Source organism: Suncus etruscus, chromosome 1 (genome assembly GCF_024139225.1).
Source record: "Suncus etruscus isolate mSunEtr1 chromosome 1, mSunEtr1.pri.cur, whole genome shotgun sequence".
NCBI classification, from domain to species: Eukaryota; Metazoa; Chordata; class Mammalia; order Eulipotyphla; family Soricidae; genus Suncus; species Suncus etruscus.
In genome coordinates this window covers 82,520,915-82,544,598 of record NC_064848.1, presented here as the reverse complement: position 1 = coordinate 82,544,598, position 23,684 = coordinate 82,520,915, and the positions used below count along the sequence as shown (strand labels likewise).

Below are 23,684 nucleotides of genomic sequence, written 5' to 3'. Positions count from 1 at the left end.
AGAAGAAACTTCTGCAAACTGCTATGAGAGTGGGGTAGGGTGGGGCTCAGTGTTCTTTTCTCGAGCGGTCAATACTCTCAGTCCCCACTAGGGGGCAGGCTCCGCTCGGGCCAGGACCATCCTATTTGGAGCCCCCAGCGTCGTCTTAGCAGAGCAGCGACTGCTTTCCGCTCGGGATACCTAAAACTGTTCAGATCCGCAAGGTGATAGATCTCACATCAACTCAATTCTCACCAGTCTCCCCTGACACCCCAGCACCTCTGGATTGATACCTTAAGGCCAGAGGGAGGGGGGAGGAGGACGAGATGTAGAAGTCGTGGAGTCCTCCTCTCCCTCCTCTTTCTCCTCTTCCTCCCACCTCTCATCATCCCTTCCTCCTATCCCCTCCAGCTCCGTTTTTGTTTGTTTTGTCATTTTTTTTTTTTAAGGAGTAGCACAGATGTTCTGGTTACACTGAGGTTTTGCTCTTTTCTCCCTGGCTTTTATATCAAATTAGGACAACGTCTGAGGCTTTGGTGGGGACAGGTGGTGCTCCCCACTTCCAAACCCCCAAACAATCCCCAGACTCCTGTAGAAGTCAGGGGCTCAACTTTGGCTGTGTCTATGCAAAAACAAACAAACAAACACAAAAAAATACAAATGTCATACACTTTTTCCCCTCTTTTACATTTTTTACATTTTTCTTTTTTATCTTTTTGTTTGTTTGTTTGTTTGTTTTTGTTTTGGGGTCACACCCGGCAGCCCTCAGGGGTTACTCCTGGCTCTATGCTCAGAAATCGCCCCCAGCAGGCTGGGGGGGCATATGGGATGCCGGGATTCTAACCGTTGTCCTTCTGCATGCAAGGCAAACATCTTGCCGCTGGTGCTATCTCTCTGGCCCCCCTTCTTTATCTTTTGAATAGGACCTCTTGCCTTTTTTATAGAACCTTGGAACAAGGATTACTTTGTTTTACCTTATATTTTTGCATTTTTTTCACATTGCATAAAATTAAGAGGAAAGGAAAAATGAAAGGATGGGGTGTGTATCTTGAATAAAGAATACTAGAGTTTAGGGCCGGGCGGTGGCGCTGGAGGTAAGGTGCCTGCCTTACCTGCGCTAGCCTAGGAGACGGACCGCGGTTCGATCCCCCGGCGTCCCATATGGTCCCCCAAGCCAGGAGCGACTTCTGAGCGCATAGCCAGGAGTAACCCCTGAGCGTTACCGGGTGTGGCCCAAAAACCAAAAAAAAAAAAAAAAAAAAAAGAGTCCTTCTTATGGGCCGGGCGGTGGCGCTGGAGGTAAGGTGCCTGCCTTGCCTGCGCTAGCCTAGGACGGACCGCGGTTCGATCCCCCGGTGTCCCATATGGTCCCCTAAGAAGCCAGGAGCAACTTCTGAGCGCATAGCCAGGAGTAACCCCTGAGCGTCACAGGGTGTGGCCCAAAAACCAAAAAAAAAAAAAAAAAAAAAAAAAAAAAAGAATACTAGAGTTTGGCTAGGGTAAGGGAGGGGAGACAGAGGCAGAATGAGAGGAGGAGCAGGACAGAGGAAGCTGCTAAGCATAAAAGCTATGTGAGAAAATGCACATGGCAGTTAGGGCCAAGAAATAAATCTGGCTGACTTCTGAAACTTTAACTGACTGCATATGATTATTTCTATGTCTTCAGACCCTCCAGCTGAAGGGGGCTACAGGTGCTATGCTGGACCAAACCAGGCCAGAGAGTCCTCACCCCACCACTCATATTCTTTAGACTTTATATTTTATATTAAAACAACAGCCCAGCAGCAGACTACCCACCATGCATGCATGAGGCCCTGGATTTGAACCTGTCCCTGAAAATGTTATAAATAGGCCTGTAAAGATAGTACAGCAAATAGTTTTTGCCTTGCATGTAGCCAACCCAGCTTTGATCCCTGATACCCCACATGGTGTCCTGAGCACTGCCAGGAGTGATCCCTGAGCATAAAGCCAGGAGCAAGCCCTGAGCACCCCCCAGGTGTGATCCCCAAACAAAACCAGCAAACAAAGTTATTATTAAAGTTTAATAATGAATATACCTGGGATAGAGACAAGGTGGTAAGACAGAGCAGTACTCTGTAACCTTTTATACCTTTGGGTCAGCCCCAACTTATTTGCAGGCAAATAAGTTTACAGACTGGCACTTAGAACCACAGTGGCTGATAAGTAACTATTGGTCAACCTATGTTCAACTATTGCCCCACCTATGGCAAAAGAGCTGGTCTAGGCTGGTTCTTTCCCAAGCCTCACATGCTCCTGCCCTTCTCAGCACTGCCAGGTGTGGCCCAGGTGATCCTTGGCCCACATCTTCAAACTCTCAGGCCCCTTGACAGACCCACCAGCCTACTTGACTGAGAATTGCTGGGAGTTAGAGATCAGGAGCCCTCTAAATCTCTTGGGAGCTTCCCTCCATCCTCCTCTTTAATAATTACTCTGGGACCCAGCAATACCACTGTTATGTTCATGTCCCCCAAATCCTGAAAGCGAGGACTCAACCAAGGACACATGTACAAGACTTTACAGCTGTACTCACAACACTCACCAAGGGGGTTAGGCTTGGGGCAAAACTCGCTGGGTATTGGAGCCCATTTGCAAAGTGAACCACATAACCTCTGAGTTCTGAGTGGCAACTGAAAAGAATCAGAATTTTAGGGTGTGTTGACTCTTAGTCACAGGGGATGGGATGACTTTTAGCAGAGACTGTCAGTGCCCCTCAGAGTCCAAGTTGCTTCATTGCACACACCCAACTTTCAGCTGTCTGAGGTTGGGGGACCACCTTCCTCTCCGCGTAGTCTGGGAGAAGGCAGAGCAGGTATCTTTATTTAAGCACCATGATTACAAACTTGTTTGTAGTTGCGTTTCAGTTATAGAAAAGAACACTTCCCCTTCACCAATGTAACATTCCTACCACCAATGCCACCAATCTCCCTACTCCCCATCCCTCCCTGTCTTCGAGACAGGCTTTCTGTTTCTCTTTCTCACTACCATTGTCATAGTAGCTGTTAGTGTAGTTATTTCTCTAACTACACTCACCACTCTTTCTGGTGAGCTTCATATCATGGTCCAGTTCTTCCAGCCCTCATCTCTATTGACTCTGGGTATTATTAGCATACTGTCTTCTATTTTTCTTAAATCCCACAGATGAGTGAGACTATTCTGTGTCTATCTCTCTCTCCCCCTGACTCATTTTACTCAGCATAATAGTTTCCATGTCCATTCATGTATCGGAAAATTTTGTAATTTCATTTTTCCCGAAAACTGCATAATATTCCATTGTGTATATGTATCAGTTTCTTTAGCCACTCATCTGTTGAGAGGCACTTGGCTTGTTTCCAGATTCTGGCTATGGTAAGCCTGGATACTCTGTTTTGGATCAATTCGTTTGGATCAAGTTCCCGAAGAGGAGAGTTGGGAAGAGCACATCCTTCCAGCACTGAAGACGTTGTTCTGAGAAGCATGCTGCTCCTTACTGTCTCCTACTGGTGGTACCTTCCCATTGACGTTGAGGTGCTCAGTTGACTCATTCCAGTGGAAAAAGTCCTCCAGACCCTCTGGGAAAACTATGGAAGGGGCCTTTGCTTTAAGGATTGTTGCCACCTAGTGACCATATTGTGTCATGCAGGTAAATGATAAACCTCTAAATCAAGGGAAACATTGAATAAGCACAAGACACTCTCCACTTTCCCTTACCTGTGGATGCCTCAGGTGCACCTTGGGAAATACCCCCTTGCATTTCTCCTTACAATCGAGAAATCCTTACCATAGAGACAGTTCAACAGACTTTCTACATGTTTTTCATGCATGACCCCCGGTTTTGATATAGGACTTACAGGTCCACCACCATCAGGAGTAACCCTGAAACCACTGGATGTAGATTCCCCCAAACAAAATATTTTTCCCTGTAAGTGGCTAGATCCTCTTGACTGACCCTCCACTGATGAGTTCTGGGATCTGGCAGTTACTAAATTTAAATTTCTTTCATTAGACTCATTTAAAAAGATACAGATTGGTGCACTTAAAATTTACGTCATTACCAGATATGTAAAATCAGTATCATACACCACAATAGAAGCTGTTCTTTTCACCCAGAACCATTACTAGGAATCACAACTCTATGTTACTATTTTTTTACATTTATTATTATTATTATTATTATTATTATTATTATTATTATTATTAAGCTTCATACAGCAGTGCTCAAGAACTCTTCCTCCTCTGTGCCCAGGAGTGAACTCTGGTAATACCCTGGGGCCATATATATGGTGCTGGGGATCAAATGGAAGTTGAGTATGTGCAAGGGAAGTGCCTCATTTCCCTGTAGTCTCCCTGACCCTTGAAAGCTATTTGTTTTAAGTTGTGATTTATACCTATTTTAGGATTGGTTTCCCTTTAAAAACACTTAGTGTGATAGCATAGTAGGTAGGACATTTGTCATGCATGTAGCAATCTGGATTTGATCCTTGGCATCTCATATGGTCCCAAAAGCCTGCCAGGAGTGATTTCTGAGTGCAGAGCTAGAAGTAACCCCTGAGCGCCACTGGGTGTGGCCCAACTCTTCCCTAAACAAACAAACAAAAAAACAGTGCACCAAATTGTACAAAACCTATCAAATTGTATCATCAAATAGTGTTTTGAATCACTTACATCTTAGATCACATAATCCTCATCTGACAGCTTGATCCCTGAGTTGAGGATACAAATATAAACATAATCACGTGGCAGAGGGCAGCACCTGCCACATGCTTTCATTAACTTCTCACTGAATACTTGCGCCTTTTTTGGTTAAATCCTGTGAGAACACACATTAATTTCCATCTTTCTTAAAAACTGTACTATACTTCATTTTTTAAAAAAATTTAAACAATTTGGGGCTGGAGAGATAGCATGAAGGTAGGGCTTTTGCTTTGCATGCAGAAGGACGATGGTTTGAATCCCGGCATCCCATATGGTTCCCTGACCCTTCCAGAAGGGATTTCTGAGCATAGAGCCAGGAGTAAACCCTGAGTGCTGGTGGGTATGACCCAAAAACCAACAAAAAAATATTTAAACAATTTTTTTCGGGGCCAGAGCGATAGCACAGCAGGTATGGTGTTTGCCTTGCATGTGGCCAACCTGGGTTCGACCATGGTATCTCATATGTTCCTCCAAGGCTGTCAGGAGTGATTTCTTAGTGTAAAGCCAAGATTAATGCATGCCGGGTGTGGTTCAAAAACCAAAATAAATAAATGAAATTTAAACAATTTTTAATATTTTTTTAAGTTTAGTAGCTATGAAATGACAAGTTTATTCATGATTAGGTTACAGGCATACAATAATGTTTCAATACCATATCTTCATTTGTTGGCTAAATCCTAACATTCCACATGGAACTATAACATGTAACTGTAACGTGTAACAGTCCACATGTAACTGTGCTGGGTTTTGAGGATGCTCAGGAAATATTTTTGAGGGGCCTCAGGAACCAATCCTCAGCCAGGTTGTAGGAACCTGAAGATTTAGGGTTCATCTTGGTAATAACCCCAAGGAGCTGGGGGCCCCAGTATACACACCAAGACAGTGCCCAGGACCACCAGAGCTACTATACCTGACAGTGTTGGGGCTGTGGTGTGGCCAAGCAGTGCTGAGGACCAAACTGCCATTAAAGCTCTCCAGCCCTTTCCACTCTCTCCCCTGAACTAAATGATTCAAAATATTATTCATTCGAACCCTTTATTTCCATAGGAAATAATCCTCACAGTGAAAATGCTCATTTTTTTAAAAATATGTTTTATTTAAACCACTGTGAAATTCAAAATTATTCATAGTTGCTTTTAGACATATAATGTTTCAATACCAATCTTACCGTTAGTGTTCAACCTTCCTCCCCTAATATTCCCAGAGTCTGTCCCATGCCGCCACCACCTGCCACAGCCTGCCAGCATAACAGATCCATTTTAAATTTGTTGTTAAAAGTTTGGGTCTCGGGCCCGGAGAGATAGCACAGCGGTGTTTGCCTTGCAAGCAGCTGATCCAGGACCTAAGTTGGTTGGTTCGAATCCCGGTGTCCCATATGGTCCCCCCCCGTGCCTGCCAGGAGCTATTTCTGAATAGACAGCCAGGAGTAACCCCTGAGCACCGCCGGGTGTGGCCCCCCCCCCCAAAAAAAAAGCTTGGGTCTCATGATTTCACTGTTGTTGATTGAGGCTTAGATATTTAGTTCTGTCATTTCGTAACACCATCAATGCACTTGAGAACCCTTAGACCCTGTCTCCTGTCACTTCATATGTATCTCTCCTCTCCCACTCAATTTCTTTCCTTCTCCTCACTATATTCTGGATCCTAAGATGTTCTCCACAAATGTTTAAACCATTGCATGTCTCATGCAGTTATTCTAAATACCACATATAGGTGATGTCATTTTGTATTTATCCCCTGGCTTACTTCATTTAACAAAAATACTTTCCAGTTCTATCCATGTTGCAATATTGCATGACTGCATCATTCCTTATAGCTATGTAGCAGCCCATTGTATATATGTACCACATGCTCATGATCCACTTGTCTGTTGTTGGACATCTAGGTTGATTCCAACTCTTAGGAAATGCTTATCTTTTTTGTTTGTTTGTTTTGTTTTATGAGGGGCCACACCCGGTGACTCACGGGTTACTCCTGGCTATGCACTCAGAAAACCGCACCTGGTTTGGGGGACTATATGGGATGCCCAGGGATCAAACTGCAGCCCATCCTAGGTTAGCACGTGCAAGACAGACGCCCTACCACTTGCACCACCACTCCAGCCCCAGGAAATGCTTATCTTGATCAATCATCTGCCAAAAGGGCTCTTGCTTCATGCCTGTTATTCCCAGCATCGTTTCCTCCCTGTTCACTGCCACACACCCTGCTGGCAGTGCAGGTACAGGTTCAAGGCTGGTTTGTTTGCAAACTAATGACACAGAAATGGTCGACTTCCTTGATCCCTGATTACCTTCAGTTAAGAATGGTTCCTAAGCACTGTCCCTGGCAAAAATTTTGTGATGGGCTTGAATGTCCCCCCACTACATCCCAAGTGCCTTCTAACCACACTCCCTTCCTCCTGTTATCCCTAATTAGCTCCAAAAGGGGGCCTGTCAACACCCCCTTAAACTGTGGAACTCTGTCTAGCACACAACCCACCTCATTTGATTTCCAGAACCACATTTGGTTCCCCAAATGCTGCCAGTAGTGATTCCTGAGCACAGCTGAGTTCGACCCACCCCACTCCACCTTCCAATTTAGAACTAAGGAGTCTGGGGATGTGGCTCAGTGGTAGAGGTGGTCTTGCAGGTGTGAGGTCATAGCAAGCACAATCCCACAGCCTGCCATTAGGGCTCTGCTATATGAGACACATGGACCACAACGAAGGGAAAGGGGACAGGAAGATTTTGAGAGGGAGATTTGAGACATTGGTGGTGGAAATGTTGCACTGATGAAGGGGGGTGCTCTTTACATGACTGAAACCTAATCACAATCATATTTGTAATCAAGATGCTTAAATAAAGATATTATAAATAAAAAAATAAGAGTATTGGGGCTAGCGCCATAGTATGGCATTTGCCTTGCATGTGACCACCCCGGGCTTAATCCCTTCATCCAAATGGTCCCCTGAACACCACCAGGAGAAATTCCTGAGTGCAAAGCCAGAAGTAATCTCTGAGCGATGTTAGATGTGGGCCAAAAACAAAACAAAAAATTTGGGGTCTAAGGGCTGAAGAGGTAGAACATCAGTTGGGTTAAGATGTCTACTTTGGGGGCCAGAGAGATAGCATGGAGGTAAAGCGTTTGCCTTGTTTGTTTTTTGGGTTTTGGATCACACCCGGCAACACTCAGGGGTTACTCCTGGCTCTATGCTCAGAAATTGCTCCTGGCAGGCTCAGGGAATGATATGGAATGCCAAGATTCAAACCACCGTCCTTCTGCATGCAAGGCAAATGCCCTTCGTCCATGCTATCTCTCTGGCCCCATAGCGTTTGCCTTGCATACAGAAGAATGATGGTTTGAATCCTGGCATCCCTTATGGTCCCCCGAGCCTGCCAAGAGAGATTTTTGAGCATAGAGCCAGGAGTAACCCGAGTGCTGCCGGGTGTGACCCCAAAACAAAACAAAACAAAAAAAGATATTTACTTTGCATGTGGCCAACTCAGGTACAATTCCCAGCACCTCATATTGTCCCCCCAAGCCTCATCAATAGTGATCCCTGAGTGCAGAGCCAGAAATGTGTCCTAAACACCATCAGGTGAGGTCCAGAAACAGAAACAAACAGGAGAGAAAAAAAAAGAATTTAGAATTTCTCCCCATGTAGGATGACATCCATGTTAGAGTTCATAGGCTCCAGATACTGACTAGAAAGCAGGGGTTGGAAATGTGTGTTTGTGTCTGTGTGAATCTGTGTGTATCTACCGTATTTTCCGGCGTATAAGACGACCCCCTAATTTTACAGTTAAAATATAGGTTTAGGCCTATATTTGCTGTATAAAACAGAATGTTCCTGTGCTGCTACTGTATCTTCCACAGTGAGCCAATCACAAGCAAAGGTTATACTGTAATAGACGTCCTCTCTGACTCTGGCCAATCTGAGCAGACTTTTTACAGTGTAGATTCGGGTCCAGAACATTGTCTAATTTGCATGAATAAAAAGCCTGCTTGGATTGGCTGAGTTAGAGAGGCGGTCCAAGCAGCCTGGCAGTGATTGGTGCAGGATTGAATTGAAAAATTTGTTTTATGGCAATATTCAGACAATTTTTGTTTAGCGGCATATTGAAACATTTTCCGGGATATACTCGGCGTATAAGACGACCCCTGATTTTTGATTGACTTTATTTCAAAAGTCATCTTATACGCCGGAAAATACGGTATGTCTGAGGCTGTGTGAGAGGAAATGGGAGAAGTTACTGAAGTGGCAAGACATGGAGGAGGAAGAGATCAAGGGAGAGGTTAAGTGTGAGGTGATCAGTGACATGCACAGGCCACATAGGGGCACTATTTCCCTTACCCACTTTTCACCCCACCATCCCTTGGACTTTGAAGGCTGTGTCCTTACTTCTTCCCGAGGCACTGGAATCATTTCAGTCAGTCCCATTGATTGTTGGGCAGCTAGAGTGCAGAGCCTGCCAGAGAGGAGTTCCTGGATCATGGTGGCTTTCCTGGTGGCCAATATACAAGCCCATTGCGACCACGGAGACCTCTCCTAATTCAGCTGTTCAGTTTTGACCACCCCTAAAGACACTCCCCTCCCAAGAAGTAAACATCCAAAAAGAAAAACACCACACACAGAATTTTAATGAGAAAATAACTGTATACTTGCATTGACTGCCTCACAACAACTAGAAAACAGAAGCAGAATAACATTGAAGTGGTTAACATACACAGGAGAGTCAGATACAGCGTATAATTGTCAAACACAGTTTTGCTGCTTTTCACCTCCCTCTTTGTCCTCCCTCCCACCCCCCCCCCAAAAAAGAAACATTTGGGTAATGAGCAACAATAAAATAAAAATTGGCAGCTCAGTCACTGAAGGCTTAAAATTCAAGGAAATGGTTGTCACTAAAACTGGATATAGTCACCATCTCTAAACACTGAGGCTATTTTTTTTAAATACATAGTTTAATTACATCCATATTCTTTAGTTAAAAAAAGATTATCTGTCTTCAGACACAAGCATCAACACAGCTCAAGTGTTGATCTGTATGTATGAGTGTGTGAGTGAGTGTATCTATGTGGACACGGATCAATATACGGCTTGAATCTCATTGTCGAGGGCAGGCGGCATGCACGGGTGTGAAGAGACATGGAGACTGCATGGCTCATCGGAGTCGGCTACAGCCCTGTCTCCTGCCACTGACAGACCCTGTTTCCATAATTTCTGGATGAGAAACCCAAGGCATGTCAGTTGTGAGACAGCTATGGAGGAAAGGGAACAGCTATTGACACTGCGGAATGAACTAAGCTCAGGAAAGCTTTTCAACCAATCGCAGAGGAACCCGCGTGGGTGCTCTTTAGGGGTGTGGTGGAGCCTCTTCCTCAGCTTGGATCTGGATTAGGAGGGGCCAGTGGCTTGCCTGCAGTGTCTGCTGTCTCTTCAGGAAGCGAAGGAGCTTTTTGTGGGATCCCAGAGCCTTCCACGGCACTATGTACAGAAACAGTGGCCCCAAGTTTCTCAGTGAATAAAAAACTCAAAATGTTCAGAGAAAACCTGATTCTTCCAAGGGAACCAAAAATGTACAACAGATGATGATGAGCTAAGTACGGCAATAGTCTTCTCCCGGAGAAGTCAGGAGAGAGGAGCCAGGCAGTGAGAGATGGAGGGGCCACAGCTGGGCCACACTCTGACTGTGGGAAGGTCCCAGAGTAGGCCCTGTGGTCTCAGCTACACATGGAGTCCCAGTGGGTGAAGGTTAGGGTGCTGCTGAGCTGCAGATTCTCTTCTCAAAGGCAGACTTAATACGGATCACCTGGTCTCTACCAAAACAGAAACCCAAACTTTTGGGGGGCAGTCCTGAAGACTGTTCTGCTGATGAAAGAGGGGATTGTCTTTGCCAGATCACAGTCAGGCTAGAAAAAAGTTTCCTTTCCTGTGCATTTTAATGCACAAAAATGCTGGGCATGCCACTATGCTCGGGACAACATGGAACCGTGCCCTCCCCATCTGTGCTAGATAACACAGACTCCTTCACTGGTGCTCCCTTTTCACCTGTCAAGGCAATTCACCTGAGACTATCTCATTTTCCATCTATTTCTAAGTTGGCAAATGTTTTCCTCCCTGGAAATGAATCCTGGGTACTGAGTCATCCTTGTCATGTGGCCCTGCTTCTAGCTCATTTTGTTGACTATTGGATTAAAGACAAAGAAAACAAAAAAAACAAAATAACAACAACAGCAACAACAACAAAAAACCCAAAAACCACCTGAATCACATATAGGTGGGCCCAACTGCCCATCTGTGGAATTTGGCTTCCAAAGCAGGTTCCCTTGATGGTTTGAAAGGATCGTTGTTTTTTTGTTTGTTTGTTTTTGGACCACACCCAGTGACATTCAGGGGTTACTCCTGGCTATGCACTCAGAAATCGCTCCTGGCTTGGGGGACCATATGGGATGCCAGGGGATCAAGCTGTGGTCCATCCTGGGTCAGCCGTGTGCAAGGCAAATGCCCTCCCACTTCACTACCAGTTGTCAGACTTCTGTGCTACTCTGTACCCACCACGTGCCTGAGAATCAACATTCCCTTCAAGTCCAAACTAGTCTAAAAACAAAGAAGCAAAGGTGATGTGCAGAAAACATCTACATATAAATCTTGTGCAATCGCTATTTGTCAATAACATAGTAAAGCTTATGATGTAACAAAATAAAAACAAAAATGAGTGTTAGTGAGGTTTGACTTAATTATTGCTTTTTCTTCATAAACAATTATAGTTTGAGAGAGATTTAAAAAAAAGGCTGATCAATTTATTATTATTATTATTTAATGGCCAGAATTGAAAATATTTTTCTCATCCAGAAATTGAGGGCATCCGATTATTGAATACCCTGATCCTGTTATATTGCTTTAAGGACAGTAAAAGTACAGCTGGCATATGCTATAGTATTCTAGGCATGAATATAAAGCGCGAGAATAAATATGATACTTTCTCAAATTACAAAACCGCTCAAAACTTTGCCAATGTGACTCATGCTAACACCATGTCAGGTCAGTTTCATATTCTAAATACTGCATCAGCTCCACATCTCTATCTCCCTTTTCATAAAAAGAAGTTCTCACTTACTCCCAATACTGGCAGGCAGCTCTGGAGGCAATAACTGTATTGTATTGTCCCATATGATCATTCTGGAATTGTCATCTTCACACACGTGTCCTGACACACTTTACACAAACATACAAAGCATATACACTTTACACACAAAGTTCTATACACACATGTGCGCACACACACACATCCCATCTTTAGGATTTGTAGCTGATTTCAAGCCTAAGCCTACATTTCTATTCTATACTTCTCTATGGCATCCTGAAAAATACTGCTTGTTCAGCAAAAATAGTCTTTCTCTTCCTCCTTTATTTCCCCACTCACTCTTTCTCCTTCCTTTCTTCTCTACCTTCACAACCCTTCCTAATGTTTCATTTCTGATTGACCTAAAATAATCTCTCATTCTTCCTGCTATCCCTAAGGTCCACTTGGTAATACAAAATATAGTTATAAACACCTCCCTTATTTCTTGTCATCTACCTCTCAAAGGCAGAGTTCGCCCTTTTTATTTTTTCAATTATTGCCACTCTAAAAATACCCCTACCATCTTAAACCAAGCTGTTCATTGTGTATAGATTTAAAACATGTAATAGGTTCCCCATCCCATCATAAAAATAGTTGTTGCACACTAAATATAGTTTTCTTATGAAGTTATAACATACATTGTGAAAATGTGTCCTCATAAACTGCAGATCAGTCAATATGGTAAGCAGCAGAGATACTAAAGCTAACATGATCCATTTGGTTTGGCTTTCTTCCCCTCCCAACCTCCTCATGTAGAATTGATTGTGTCTGCAACGTGAAGAAACATGGTCTAAAAATATGGATTCTGTGTAATGCAATCCTTAACAGCCCCCCATTAAAAACAATTTAATGTAAGAGAAATGGAATCATGATAGCCTTTTCTGGGCAAATACAGAGAGAAACACTGTTCATTTTATGGCTGCTAGAGTGCATGGAGTCAGCCCAACCTTTTTGCTGGGAGTTTTGGGTGGGAACTAGTGTAGGGAGGGGCCCAGTGCTGTGAAGTTCCCACCAGTTGTGGCTCTAATATTCTCTAAATGGCCCCATCACCACTGCTTTTCTTCTACTCCCAGTGAGGCTGGTCTCCAGTCTCTCCAATAGCAAGGATGCTGGTTTGCTTGTAACCATTTGTCCTATTTTGGATCGGTTGTGGCTTAATCCAAATCCAAGTGATTCTTTTAGGTTCCCAAAATTCCTTTCTCTTTTGACTCTTGGGAGCTGGAGTTTGATGGATGAACTTCTTTTTCAGTTTAAAATTATTTTTATCTTTGTATATTGCAGCTTCTGGTCTACATAAGGATTGCTGAGTTTGTTTGCACTTTAATAAATATTCCATTAAAATGCTTTGATGTGTTGATTTCTTGGTTTCTTGGTAACCCAAGCACCAAAGAAGCTTCCTTGGTAGAAGGAAGTTTTATTGTTCATCTTCCTCTTCCTCCTGGTTGGCATAGATTCCGGCTTCCCAGCGCAAAGCCAATGCGCTCTTTCTTCGATTAACTCGTGTGGCCTCAAGGACCTGGGGAGAGAGAGAAGAAAAATTACACAGGGCTCATGGATGTTCATCTCTCGTCCTTTCCTTCTCTCAATAGCTTCCAGATATTAGAGGGGAGAGTAGTCAAATGTCTGGTAAGGCTAGGAGAAAAGAGATATAAGGACATAAAGTGAGAGTGGAAATCCTGGGTTTGCATTGATCTCAGAGCCCCAAGTTTGTTCTCTGACCCACAGTTTTTAATACAGAGATTTGTTTCCTAAAATTCTGCAAATTCCTATAGGCCAGACTTGACTCTGATCAAGTTTTTAAATAACAAGGCAGAGCAGATCTCATATTCCTCCTTTAAATTAGCAGTATCTGATAAAAGAAAATTCAGTGTATCTATACTATCCAAAAATGTAGCCATGGGCCATATGTAGTTATGAAAACTGCATGATTCCAGCATGACTGCTAGATACTAAATATTTCATTTTAATTTAACATCCTTGTGGAATTTTAATTTTAATGGACTATTTTAATTTTATCTTAATGTCCTTGACTCAGGCTAAACAGCATGGCTAGATATTAAACTAATAGCTTTTTGGGCCCATAAAAAGGCAGAGTGTTCAAATGTCACATTTGGGAACATGTACAAATAAATAAAACATAAGGAAATAATAACTTTAGCATGGAGGTGCCTGTTTTCTTGGATAGGTCTCCCTACTTCAGCTCACACAACAATCAATCTGTGGAATCTTGAGATAAAAACCTCAGCCAATCTGCTCCATTTTTACTCAGATATGGATGAAACCCACATGAATAACGTTTAGTTTACCAACTTAGGAGAAATGGCTCAGTTCATGACATGGCACCAAAACCAACCAATCAGTGATTGTGGCATGCACTTACGAGGTGCAGCTTCTGATTTTTAAAGAAACTTCCAGTCAAGTCCATATTGGTTAATTGTCCAAACCGAACCGGAGGCTTTGATGATTGTAATAACAATCCTCTGGGCAAGGCACAAAGATTATGGTAAACCCAGAGTCATGAAAAGATATGAGCTAGAGGCAATGGTAGTGTTTAATTTGTATACCAGATACAGCAGATTTTGTATCGGTTAGGGGTTTCTCTTAACCTGCTTCTCTGTACCTGTGACTGTAGAACTTTCCAGACCTTTCTTGTACTCTCCTTTCTCTGGGAACCTTTCATTGTCTTCCCTGTAGGCAGAGCAAGGCCTGACATGCTGAATGCCATGATGTCAGCTTGATACATGGTTAATCTTAAGTTCACCCACCAGTCATAATGCATCCTGGGTGTAGGCACTATAGATACTCAGAGTCTAGAACAAGATATCAGTTTCAGGAAGTCGACTCCCATGCCTGGCTAGGTTTAATGGAGGTTTTTTGATTCTCTGTGTGATACTATGGTATGAGAAACTGTAATGGGTTGAATGCACCCTGGCAGCTCAGAGTTCCATTTCCTATTCTGGCATTGGAGCAGGTCATGTACTTGTTCATAGGTACCTGAGCCTCTATTGCAGCTGGTTAAAGCAACATCACTAGCTTTTTTATTGAGTACAACCTAAGCGATGCTCAAGGGTCATCCCTGATTCTGCACTCAGGAATTACTCCTGATGGTGCTTGGGGGACCATCTGGAATGCCAAGGATCAGACCCTGATCAGCCACATGTAGGGCAAATGCCCTACCTGCTGTACTATTGCTTGGGTCCAATGTCACTAGTGTAGACAGGAAGCAGTGGAAACTCTCAAATTCAGGCAAAAGAGAATCGAAATCTGTATGACCCTGGGACTCTGGGGGCTCTGGGGAAGTCACTGACCCTTGTGCCTTAGCACTTTGCTATGTAAAAGAGAAATAAACCTGGCAGTACAAAGTTGGGTAGAGGAAGAAATAAAGTGATACACCTAAAATTTAACACAGTTCCCACTACATAGTGAGTTTCCAAACAATAATTATTTCCATTATCATCATAGAAAGGACTTTGGGAAATGTGCAGAGAATGTTAAATATAAGAAATTTTAGATTAATTTTAGTTTAGATTGAGAACCACATCTGACTATCCTCAGGGATCACTCCTGGTGAAGTTTGTTCCAGGGAGTGAACCCAGGTTTAGTCAAGTTCAAGACAAGTGCCTCACCTGTACAGCCCCCAACACAATGCATTTTTTATAAGGAGCTCTTCAATGTGTAAAACGTCCATCTGTCTGCTTCGCAAATTGAAAGGTTTATATAAATCAAGGACTCTGGGGGGGGGAGGGGGTCCCCATCCTTTACAGATGTTCTTAACTCCTATGTCCAAGTCTTGTATTCATTCTCAATCATCTTGAGCAGAGGTATTTTTACCTTGTTACAACTTATCTTTCTGTCCATCTGACATGTTTATCATGTTTATTTGATGCTACATGCTGAGAAAGAAGAGTCTCTTTCCACATGGAACTTGTCACAAAAAGTGGAGTGGGAGAAAAACAATGTAGGTAACTATGGAAACATTTAGCACAGCTTAATGTGTGTTTGGATATCTATTTGCTCAGGCTCAAACCAGTCTGTCCTCTATGAGAAGAATGAGCCTTTTTCCTGTCATCTATAGGGTCACTTAACAGGACTCTGAAGTTGTATTGAAATATAAGGCCTCCAGTAATGGCATAAACAAAAAGAAGAAGAAAAAAAAAAGAATCAGTCATCAAATCAGCTCAGCTACCTTGAGAAGAAGTCATCATTGGGATCTAGGAGTGACTCAGGGATGAAAATATATAACTAACTATTCTTTCGAAGATTCTAAAGCCAAACCCCGAGGAAGAAGCTTTATTGACCACCTGTCTAAAAATTAATTTGGTGTGTGCGTATGTGTACACACAATCTCTAGAAAATTCAAAGCTCTCATCACTTTATTACTACACATTGGTTTTATTTTCTGAAATAAAAAATGAAAATAAAGTTCCATTATCTGGGGGCCAGAGTGATAGCACAGAAGTAGGATGTTTGCCTTGCACAAAGCCGACTAGGGACTGACCCAGGTTCTATCCCAGGCATCCCATATGATCCCCAAGCCTGCCAGGAGTGATTTCTGTGTGCAACCCTCAGGAGTAACCCCTGAGGGTTTCCAGGTTTGGACACCCCACAAAAAAAAAATTCCATTATCTGAGTCAGAAAAGTAATTGCCTTTGGGCCAAAGGGCCAGAGAGACTGTATAAGGGTAAAACACTTGCCTTGCACATGGCTGGCCCCAATTCAGTCTCTAGCACCACTCATGGCATGGCCAGGAGTGATCACTGCATGCAGTCAGGAGTAAGCCCTGACAATGGAGAATGTGGCCAAAAAGGAAAAACTAAAACAAATAATAGTTAGCCCATCATACATTCTGTTTTAGTCCTCACTGCTATTATGATTCCAACACATATGAAGGAACTAAAGGAGGAAGAGTTTTCTATAACCTCACAAATGCTGCCTAGAAGAGAAGGCCAAGTTTTACTCTAGACTTCTGGGTGCAGAAGTTTGGCTCTAGGCTGCCCTGCTACTGCATGGTTGGAAGGACAGAGGAGAGAGAATTGTCAGCAAGAGCAATACACTGTCTCTCTAGAAACAGAGAAAAGCATCCTTGTACACAGAATGGTAGGCCTGGTTTAATGTTTGAGTCTTTTCACAAATTCATTTTATGAGTAGTAGGGAGACATCAATTCTCTTGACTATCCTTATTATTTCTCTCTACTAAAGAAATTCAAGCAAATGGCTTAGCTCTGAGTAGACATTGACATATACAATTTTATTTGGAGGAGATACACATTAAATATATGTTAATATTTTATACCCATTTACTTTTCTATTTCCTATTTATATTAATTTTTTGTTTCATTTTTGGGCCATACTGGGTATTCCTGGCTTTATGCTCAAGGATCCTCAGGGAACATATGTGGTACTACGGACTGAGCCAATATCAGACATGTGTAAGGCAAATGCCCCACTTACTGAACTACTACTCCAGCCCTATATGAATGTTTTAATTACTATTTCTTCTTCAGCTGAAAATAGACTAGGCCCAGTTCTATCTTCTTTAGATATATTTAAAAAGATTTCTATTATTCTTAACTATGCTCACTTAAAAGCAATATGGATTTAGGACATAATACTCAAATTGCCACCCCCTAGATGAGAACCACAGTTAGATACTAAAAAGCAGCATGCAATGAATGACATTATCAATATTCATTTTAAGCTTTATGGGAAAAAATTACTATCTGCAGTATATATCATATAAATCATTAATTATAATTCTTTGGCAAAAGAATTTAAAATACTTTGGGCTACAGTAGTGCCACAGGAAATCTGATGGGAAAATTACATAGTCAACTAAGCCCAGTTAACCTAAAAAGTAACACAGAAGGCTCAACTAGTACCATCTACAGTCCAGTGAATCCTTAGACACCAACTTTAATAATATCATGGAACAATATAACAATGATTTCAAATTGACTCTTGTTGACCTAAGTTTCGAAAATTCCATTTGCATTTGTGTTGTAACAAACAATATGTGTCTGCAAAGAAACAGTCTATGGTGGTGGATAGAAAATTGGAGGCACTGGTGAAGGGAAAGTCACACTGGAGGTGGGATTTGTGTCTGAACATTTAATGCCTTAAATGACAGTATTATGAACAACTTGGCAAATCACTGTGTTATAATAAAAAATTAAATCCCAAATTCTATAGATAAATACCTGCACAACCCATTTGAGCAATAATTTGCATATATATTGTGCATTAAAGATATAGAAACTCTATAACCAATATAACATTCATTGAGGCACCATGCAAAGTGGAAACTACTGGGGAACTAGAGAGAGAGAGAGAGAGAGAGAGAGAGAGAGAGAGAGAGAGAGAGAGAGAGAGAGAGAGAGAGAGAGAGAGAGAGAGAGAGAGAGAGAGACAGCTTAAGGACAGGAGTGCATGTTTTGTAGATAGGTGGCCCAGGTTTGATTTCCAGCACTGTCTGGTCCCTTAAGCACTGCTGAGTGTGTTCCTCCACCCAAAAAAGTAAACTAAATTCTATCACTAGAAGGTTGGATACATGAAGAGATAATAATTCAGTAGAGTATTTATTATACAGCAGTCGAAATAAATACATTGGAGTCATAACTGTCAACATCACATACCGAAAAACAATTCAGCCAAACGCAGTACAAATATGACAGGGGTGGGGAAGGTTTTTTTCTGATAAGGACCATTTGGATATTTATAACAGTGTTCATAGTTACATACTATGGGCAGATGGGATATAGGCAGTCAATGAGAGGCACATGTATTTCATCATGCACCAGGCCAGACCACATATTCTGGTTCTGCATGTTCCCCACCCCTGGAGTAGAAAACACATCTCTGTGATACCATTCTAAAGCATGCAAAGCAAAAACATTATTTACATATACAGACATGAATCTCAGAAACATGCATGGAAATGATGAATACCAAACTCAAGACTTGCCTCAGGAAAGAGAAATATGGGAAGTAGGAGAGTGACTGAGTTACAAATATAACTTAAGAGAGCTTGCATTGCATTTATAATAGCAATTTCCTTTGTTGCTTTTTAAAGTTTTTTATTTTGTTTTGTTTTGAAGTTACATCTGGTGGTACTCAGTGCTGACTCCTGTCTCTGCACTCAGGAATCAGTCCAGGTGGGCCTGGGGAACCATCTCAGGTCCTAGAAATTGGTTGGCTACATGCAGAGCAAATGCCCTACCCACTATACTATGATTCTGGCCCCTAGAAAGGCTGTCTAGGAAGAGAGATGATCTTTATTGTGTATTATGCCACACTTTAGGACATTTAAATGTCAAGTTAACGGCACCAAGGATTTTGGTATTGTTGATGGCTTTTGGGTTTTATGAACCTAGAGAAATGCCAGACTTGAGGAAGGTTCTCAATTAGCCCCTGAAAAAAAAAATGAATGGATGATTCTGGCCACAATTTTGTATGTTTAAAATAAATCTTTAAAAATAAAAAATAATGCTATCACAATAAAAAATAAATGACATGTGCTTTCTCATAGCAAAAGAGAAAAATATGGGGAGAAATAAAGAAATCTGTTGCCTTTTTCATCAAAGGAAGTGGTTAGGGAGGAGACTGGTGTATTCCTTGCTTAAAGACACTCCCCAAACAAAAAAGATGGGGACTAGAGAGATAGCACTTGGCTTGCCTACAACCAACCTGGGTTTGATCTCTGCCTCCCTATGTAGTCCCTGGAGCCCTCCAAAAATGATCCCTGAGAGCAAAACCAGGAGTAAGCCCTGAGCACTGGGCCTGAATCAAAAACAAACAAAAAAGAGCTGAGCCAATAGATCTGGGACTGCTTATTTTGGGAACAGCTTTGTTTGAAGTGAGGAAAGGAAATGCTCTTGTGTTGTGTTGAGGTACACAAAGAACAGGTTCTGAGGCCAGAGTACAGCAAATAGGGACATTTTTATCCTGCACAAGGCCAACCTAGGTTTGATTCCTGGCATCTCATATAGTCTTCTGAGCACCACTAGGAGTAATTCTTGAGTGCATAGCCAGAAGCAACCTCTGAGCAACTCTGGGTGTGCCCCTCCAAACAAAACAAAATAAAACAAAAAAAAACAACATCAAAAATAAAACAAAACCCCTCAAAACTCCCCAAAGAACTGGTTTAATCATATAGCTCAATCCTCTTGAGTCCTGGGCCAGTCCAGAGTGTATTTGCTATTAGAGATATTAGAAAATAAAAAATCCACATTGCCAATACCTTGTGCCCTCTGCTCCAAATGGCTTTCAGTTCTGAGCTGGTAACCCCATCCCCCCGACACAGCCAAGCTGAATTATGTGCCCCATGAATGCCAACATTCCCAGGCCGTCTCCCAGTTCAGTCAAAAGGTAGGAAGAAGAGAATGGGGGAAGCGAATTGCTTTCCTGTCTTATTCAGGAATACCCTCCCCTCCCAACACACACACACACACACACCCAATGTCCGCAGGGACAAAGCACACCAGCATGCACCTGGGCCTCTCATGCAGGAAGACCAAGACAAATAAGCTGAAAAGTACCTCGGAAGTCACCTTGCAAGACAGTAACTTAGAGGTGTACTGGCAGAGAGAAAAGACCAGGGTTAGTACAAGGCAGAGACACGCTCACACCCCACTGTAAACACACACCTTGTGGTGGGCACAAGGGTAGTGAGGGAGTACCCAGACACCAGAGCATACCCATCCCAAGACTTGTAACCTCTGATGTTCACTTATTTAAAAGTCTGTATCTCTGGGAACATGAAGTCCTTGTGTTGGTTAATAAAAAACAGCAGACAGGTCACATTTGATTCAGTCAAGATTTGTAGTTTCCATTTTCTGAACTTGGATTTAACAAGACTTTGCTCTTTGTGGAAACTGGCTGCACCCTCTACTCTATATTCCCCCAACTCAGGTTCTTGAGTACCATTTGCATTTACTAGAATCTATTCCATCTGAGTTGGGCGATGGTTATTTTCATATAGAGAGGGATTACCGCCCCCCCCCCCCAAAGCAGCCTCAAGGCCCAGTATGATGTGCAGAGGATCCAGGCCATAGACTAGAGTTGGTTTGAATGGCAGGGATGTGAGGCAGGGTTAGGGGAAGCTGACCGAGGAGGGACACTGCCCAGGGAGACCCAACAAGCCTCCTTCATCACAATCTAGAAGGCCTGAGTAGATGGAGTTCCTGAGAAGGGATGATTGTGTAGAAACTGAAAATGACCCACCCTTTGAGAATCCTTCCTAGGAGAACCCTCCCACCATCTGGGAGCTTTCCTGCCTTCCTTTCCTTTTCCTTTACTAAGTTCTTTTCTAAATACAAATAAAAGAAAATGACCCTTCAGTTCCTGCAGGAGACTCAACATCTCTGCAAGAAAATCTTGGAAAGACAAAGGCCTATCTACGGGCTCTACAATGAAAGGTTAGTAACGACCTCACATTTACAGTGCAAAGAAGACGGGGGGGGGGGGGGGGGCATTTGTGAGATGGAGGTAACTGGTAACCACAAACTGGTTAGGTTTGGTGGAATCAAAGATCTGTCTGTGATCAGCGACTGTTGCTTCTGTGTAGCCCTCAAGTCTCCCCTTTCTAGCTTCCATGGGTATCAGTGAGAACCCAAGAGCATCCCTGATGCTGAGATTCAGGGGACTGATATTCTTAGTATGGCTTCATGCACTCAGAGAAATAACTGCCAAAAGGTGTCCTGGTTGGCGGGAGAAATGTGGGCTGTGACCTCTTAAGAGATGCAGTACCTGGAGCATTGAGCTTGACCTTGTCAGTCAAGAACTGATGAAACTCTCTCAGTCCTACACAGGCAGCTCTAAAGGCTGCTCAGACATTGTTTTGCTGTTAATTTTATTTTATTTAAACTTTGGGAGGGAGAAAAGAAGAGAAAGAGGAAGAGAGAGAAGGACATATAGAAAGAGAAGTTTTCATTTGGACACAGATTAAGAACTTCCACCAGAGAAAGGAAAGGCGATCTAACAAGTTCAAGAACATCACAAAATAAGAATCCATCTTCTTCTGAGGCCCTGGTCAGGTTGAGGGATACAAGTGATAAGAACCTCCCCCATTCCTAAATATCCCTCCCATAAGGACACCAAGAAACCCATTTAGGAACTAGGATTCCCAAAAAGAGTAGCAGCACACCCGGCCTGAGATGGCACCAGCTCAGCTATAGGGTCATTTCTATGCCAAACAACATTCCAAGTAAGAGAAACACAAAATCTGCTCTGGAGGTGCAGATTGTACACAAATACCCCCGTCTCCAAGTCAAGGGGTTTGATGCGGCTGCAGCTCAGTGTCCCCCATGGCACTCATGCCACTCACAGTCATGCTCCTGGAGGAACAAAATGCCTTTTCTGATCCTCACTAAGACCCTGTGTGTACTGGTAAACAGATGGGAGAAAGAACAACACTCCTGGGCCAGAAAGGATCTGAGATGCTGAGATGCCCAAGAGTAATAAATGGGGCCTGGCTGAAGCTTTGTGCTGGTGACATTAGAGGGAGACCAGGTCAGAGCACAAAGCAGCTAGCCCAGAAGGCAAAGGACCAGAGACACTGGGGATAACTTAAAGAGACTCCTCCCTACCCCAGGTTCTTAGGTCTTGGACTTTTTAAACTACAAAAGGAGCAGAAGAGCTATAGGGGATTTCAGATCAACAACAGAGAGTCTCTGGGTGGGCATGCCAAGATTTCAGGATGAGGGAGTTATCTCAGGAACGTGCTACAATGTCCCAATCGCCCCCAAAAGGGATTATTCCATGAGTCAGAGGCCTTCCTTCCTGATACAAATGAGATTTTCTACCCAGTGGGAACCTCGATGCAGAGGTGGGTTGGAGGGACCAGTGCTGCTCAGGGGCTGAGATCTAGAGCACTGTTTTGAGGGAAGGATCAGTTTTTCTTGCAGGAAAGTTACTCAAGAAAAAAAAATCAGTTTTCTGTGACTTCTCTCACTCCTTGGTCAGTCATTGTTAACACTGCATCTAATACAATTGTAGAGACACCTCCAGTTACCCACTTTTAAATTTGCACTTTCCTTGGGAAGCATAACTCATGGAATTCTGGCCAATTCAGAAAGAGATGGGTATTCCCACGGCAAACACAAGAGTTGGCCCCCATAAATTTGAAGGCTGCTAAGAGACTGAAGGAAGGAGTATTGACAGCTGGAAGAGCTGAGGTAGGAGGCCACATGAGGCTGTCTGAGACAGCATATTTGCCCTAAGAATGGAGGTGAGAAGGAAGCCAGAAGTTTAGCCCCTTCTCAGCACTCAGGTTTCAAGCAAATCAATCTGCTTTCCATAATTATCCTTCTGGTCAAAGAGACAATGAAAGAAAAATAATGAAGATGCCAGGTAACAGATTGGAGGAAAGAAGTGAAGGCCTGTTCATTCTAAGAAAACTTGATCTTCTCCATGCTGAAACGTAAATACAATCAAGAGAAAAAGAAATCCTGAATCAAAAGGAGTAAGTGGTAGGGTAACCAGTGATCAGAGAGTAGAGTTACTTTATCAGGGATATGTTTGTCTTTTCCAGCTTGGATCTCTGAAAAGATACTGTTGGTAAGATTGCTCTGAGTGTTCCTAAAAATTTGCTGCGACAACCAACTTGTTTCTCTTGAAACAGCACTAACAATGTGAAACCCTTGGCTTGGAATCCAAGATCTAGAGCTAGTGACAGTCCGAACATTTCTTCTTGATCTGAAATGTTGAGTTATTTGAGAAAAAACTGGAAATGCAGTCAACAATTGCTTAAGTGAAGGCCAGTCAGGAGATAAAAGTGCTAATTTTCCAAGGTGTCGGGGACGAGGTAATCAAAGCTGGTGAGTATTTGTGGGGAGGGGAGGCTCCTAAGTGCTGATGCTGACATGAAATTTCCAGCCTCTCCCTATGAAGTGGATCAAACAAGACTCTGTG

General features: G+C 42.8%; 1 protein-coding gene across 3 annotated transcripts in view; it reads right to left on the bottom strand.

Annotated features, from left to right (window-relative positions):
• Positions 1–11,000: 11,000 nt before the first annotated feature.
• Positions 11,001–23,684, bottom strand: part of LOC126024027 (A-kinase anchor protein 2-like) — a 154,174-nt gene continuing 141,490 nt past the window's right edge. For 2 of the 3 annotated variants that reach the window (XM_049784480.1, XM_049784487.1), the window contains one exon: positions 11,001–13,293. In XM_049784480.1, the coding sequence (XP_049640437.1) occupies positions 13,192–13,293 (102 nt within the window). In that variant the 3' untranslated portion in view covers positions 11,001–13,191. Of the gene's footprint in view, positions 13,294–20,311; positions 20,351–23,684 lie in introns of all 3 variants that reach the window. The other variant, XM_049784471.1, reaches the window with a different exon arrangement.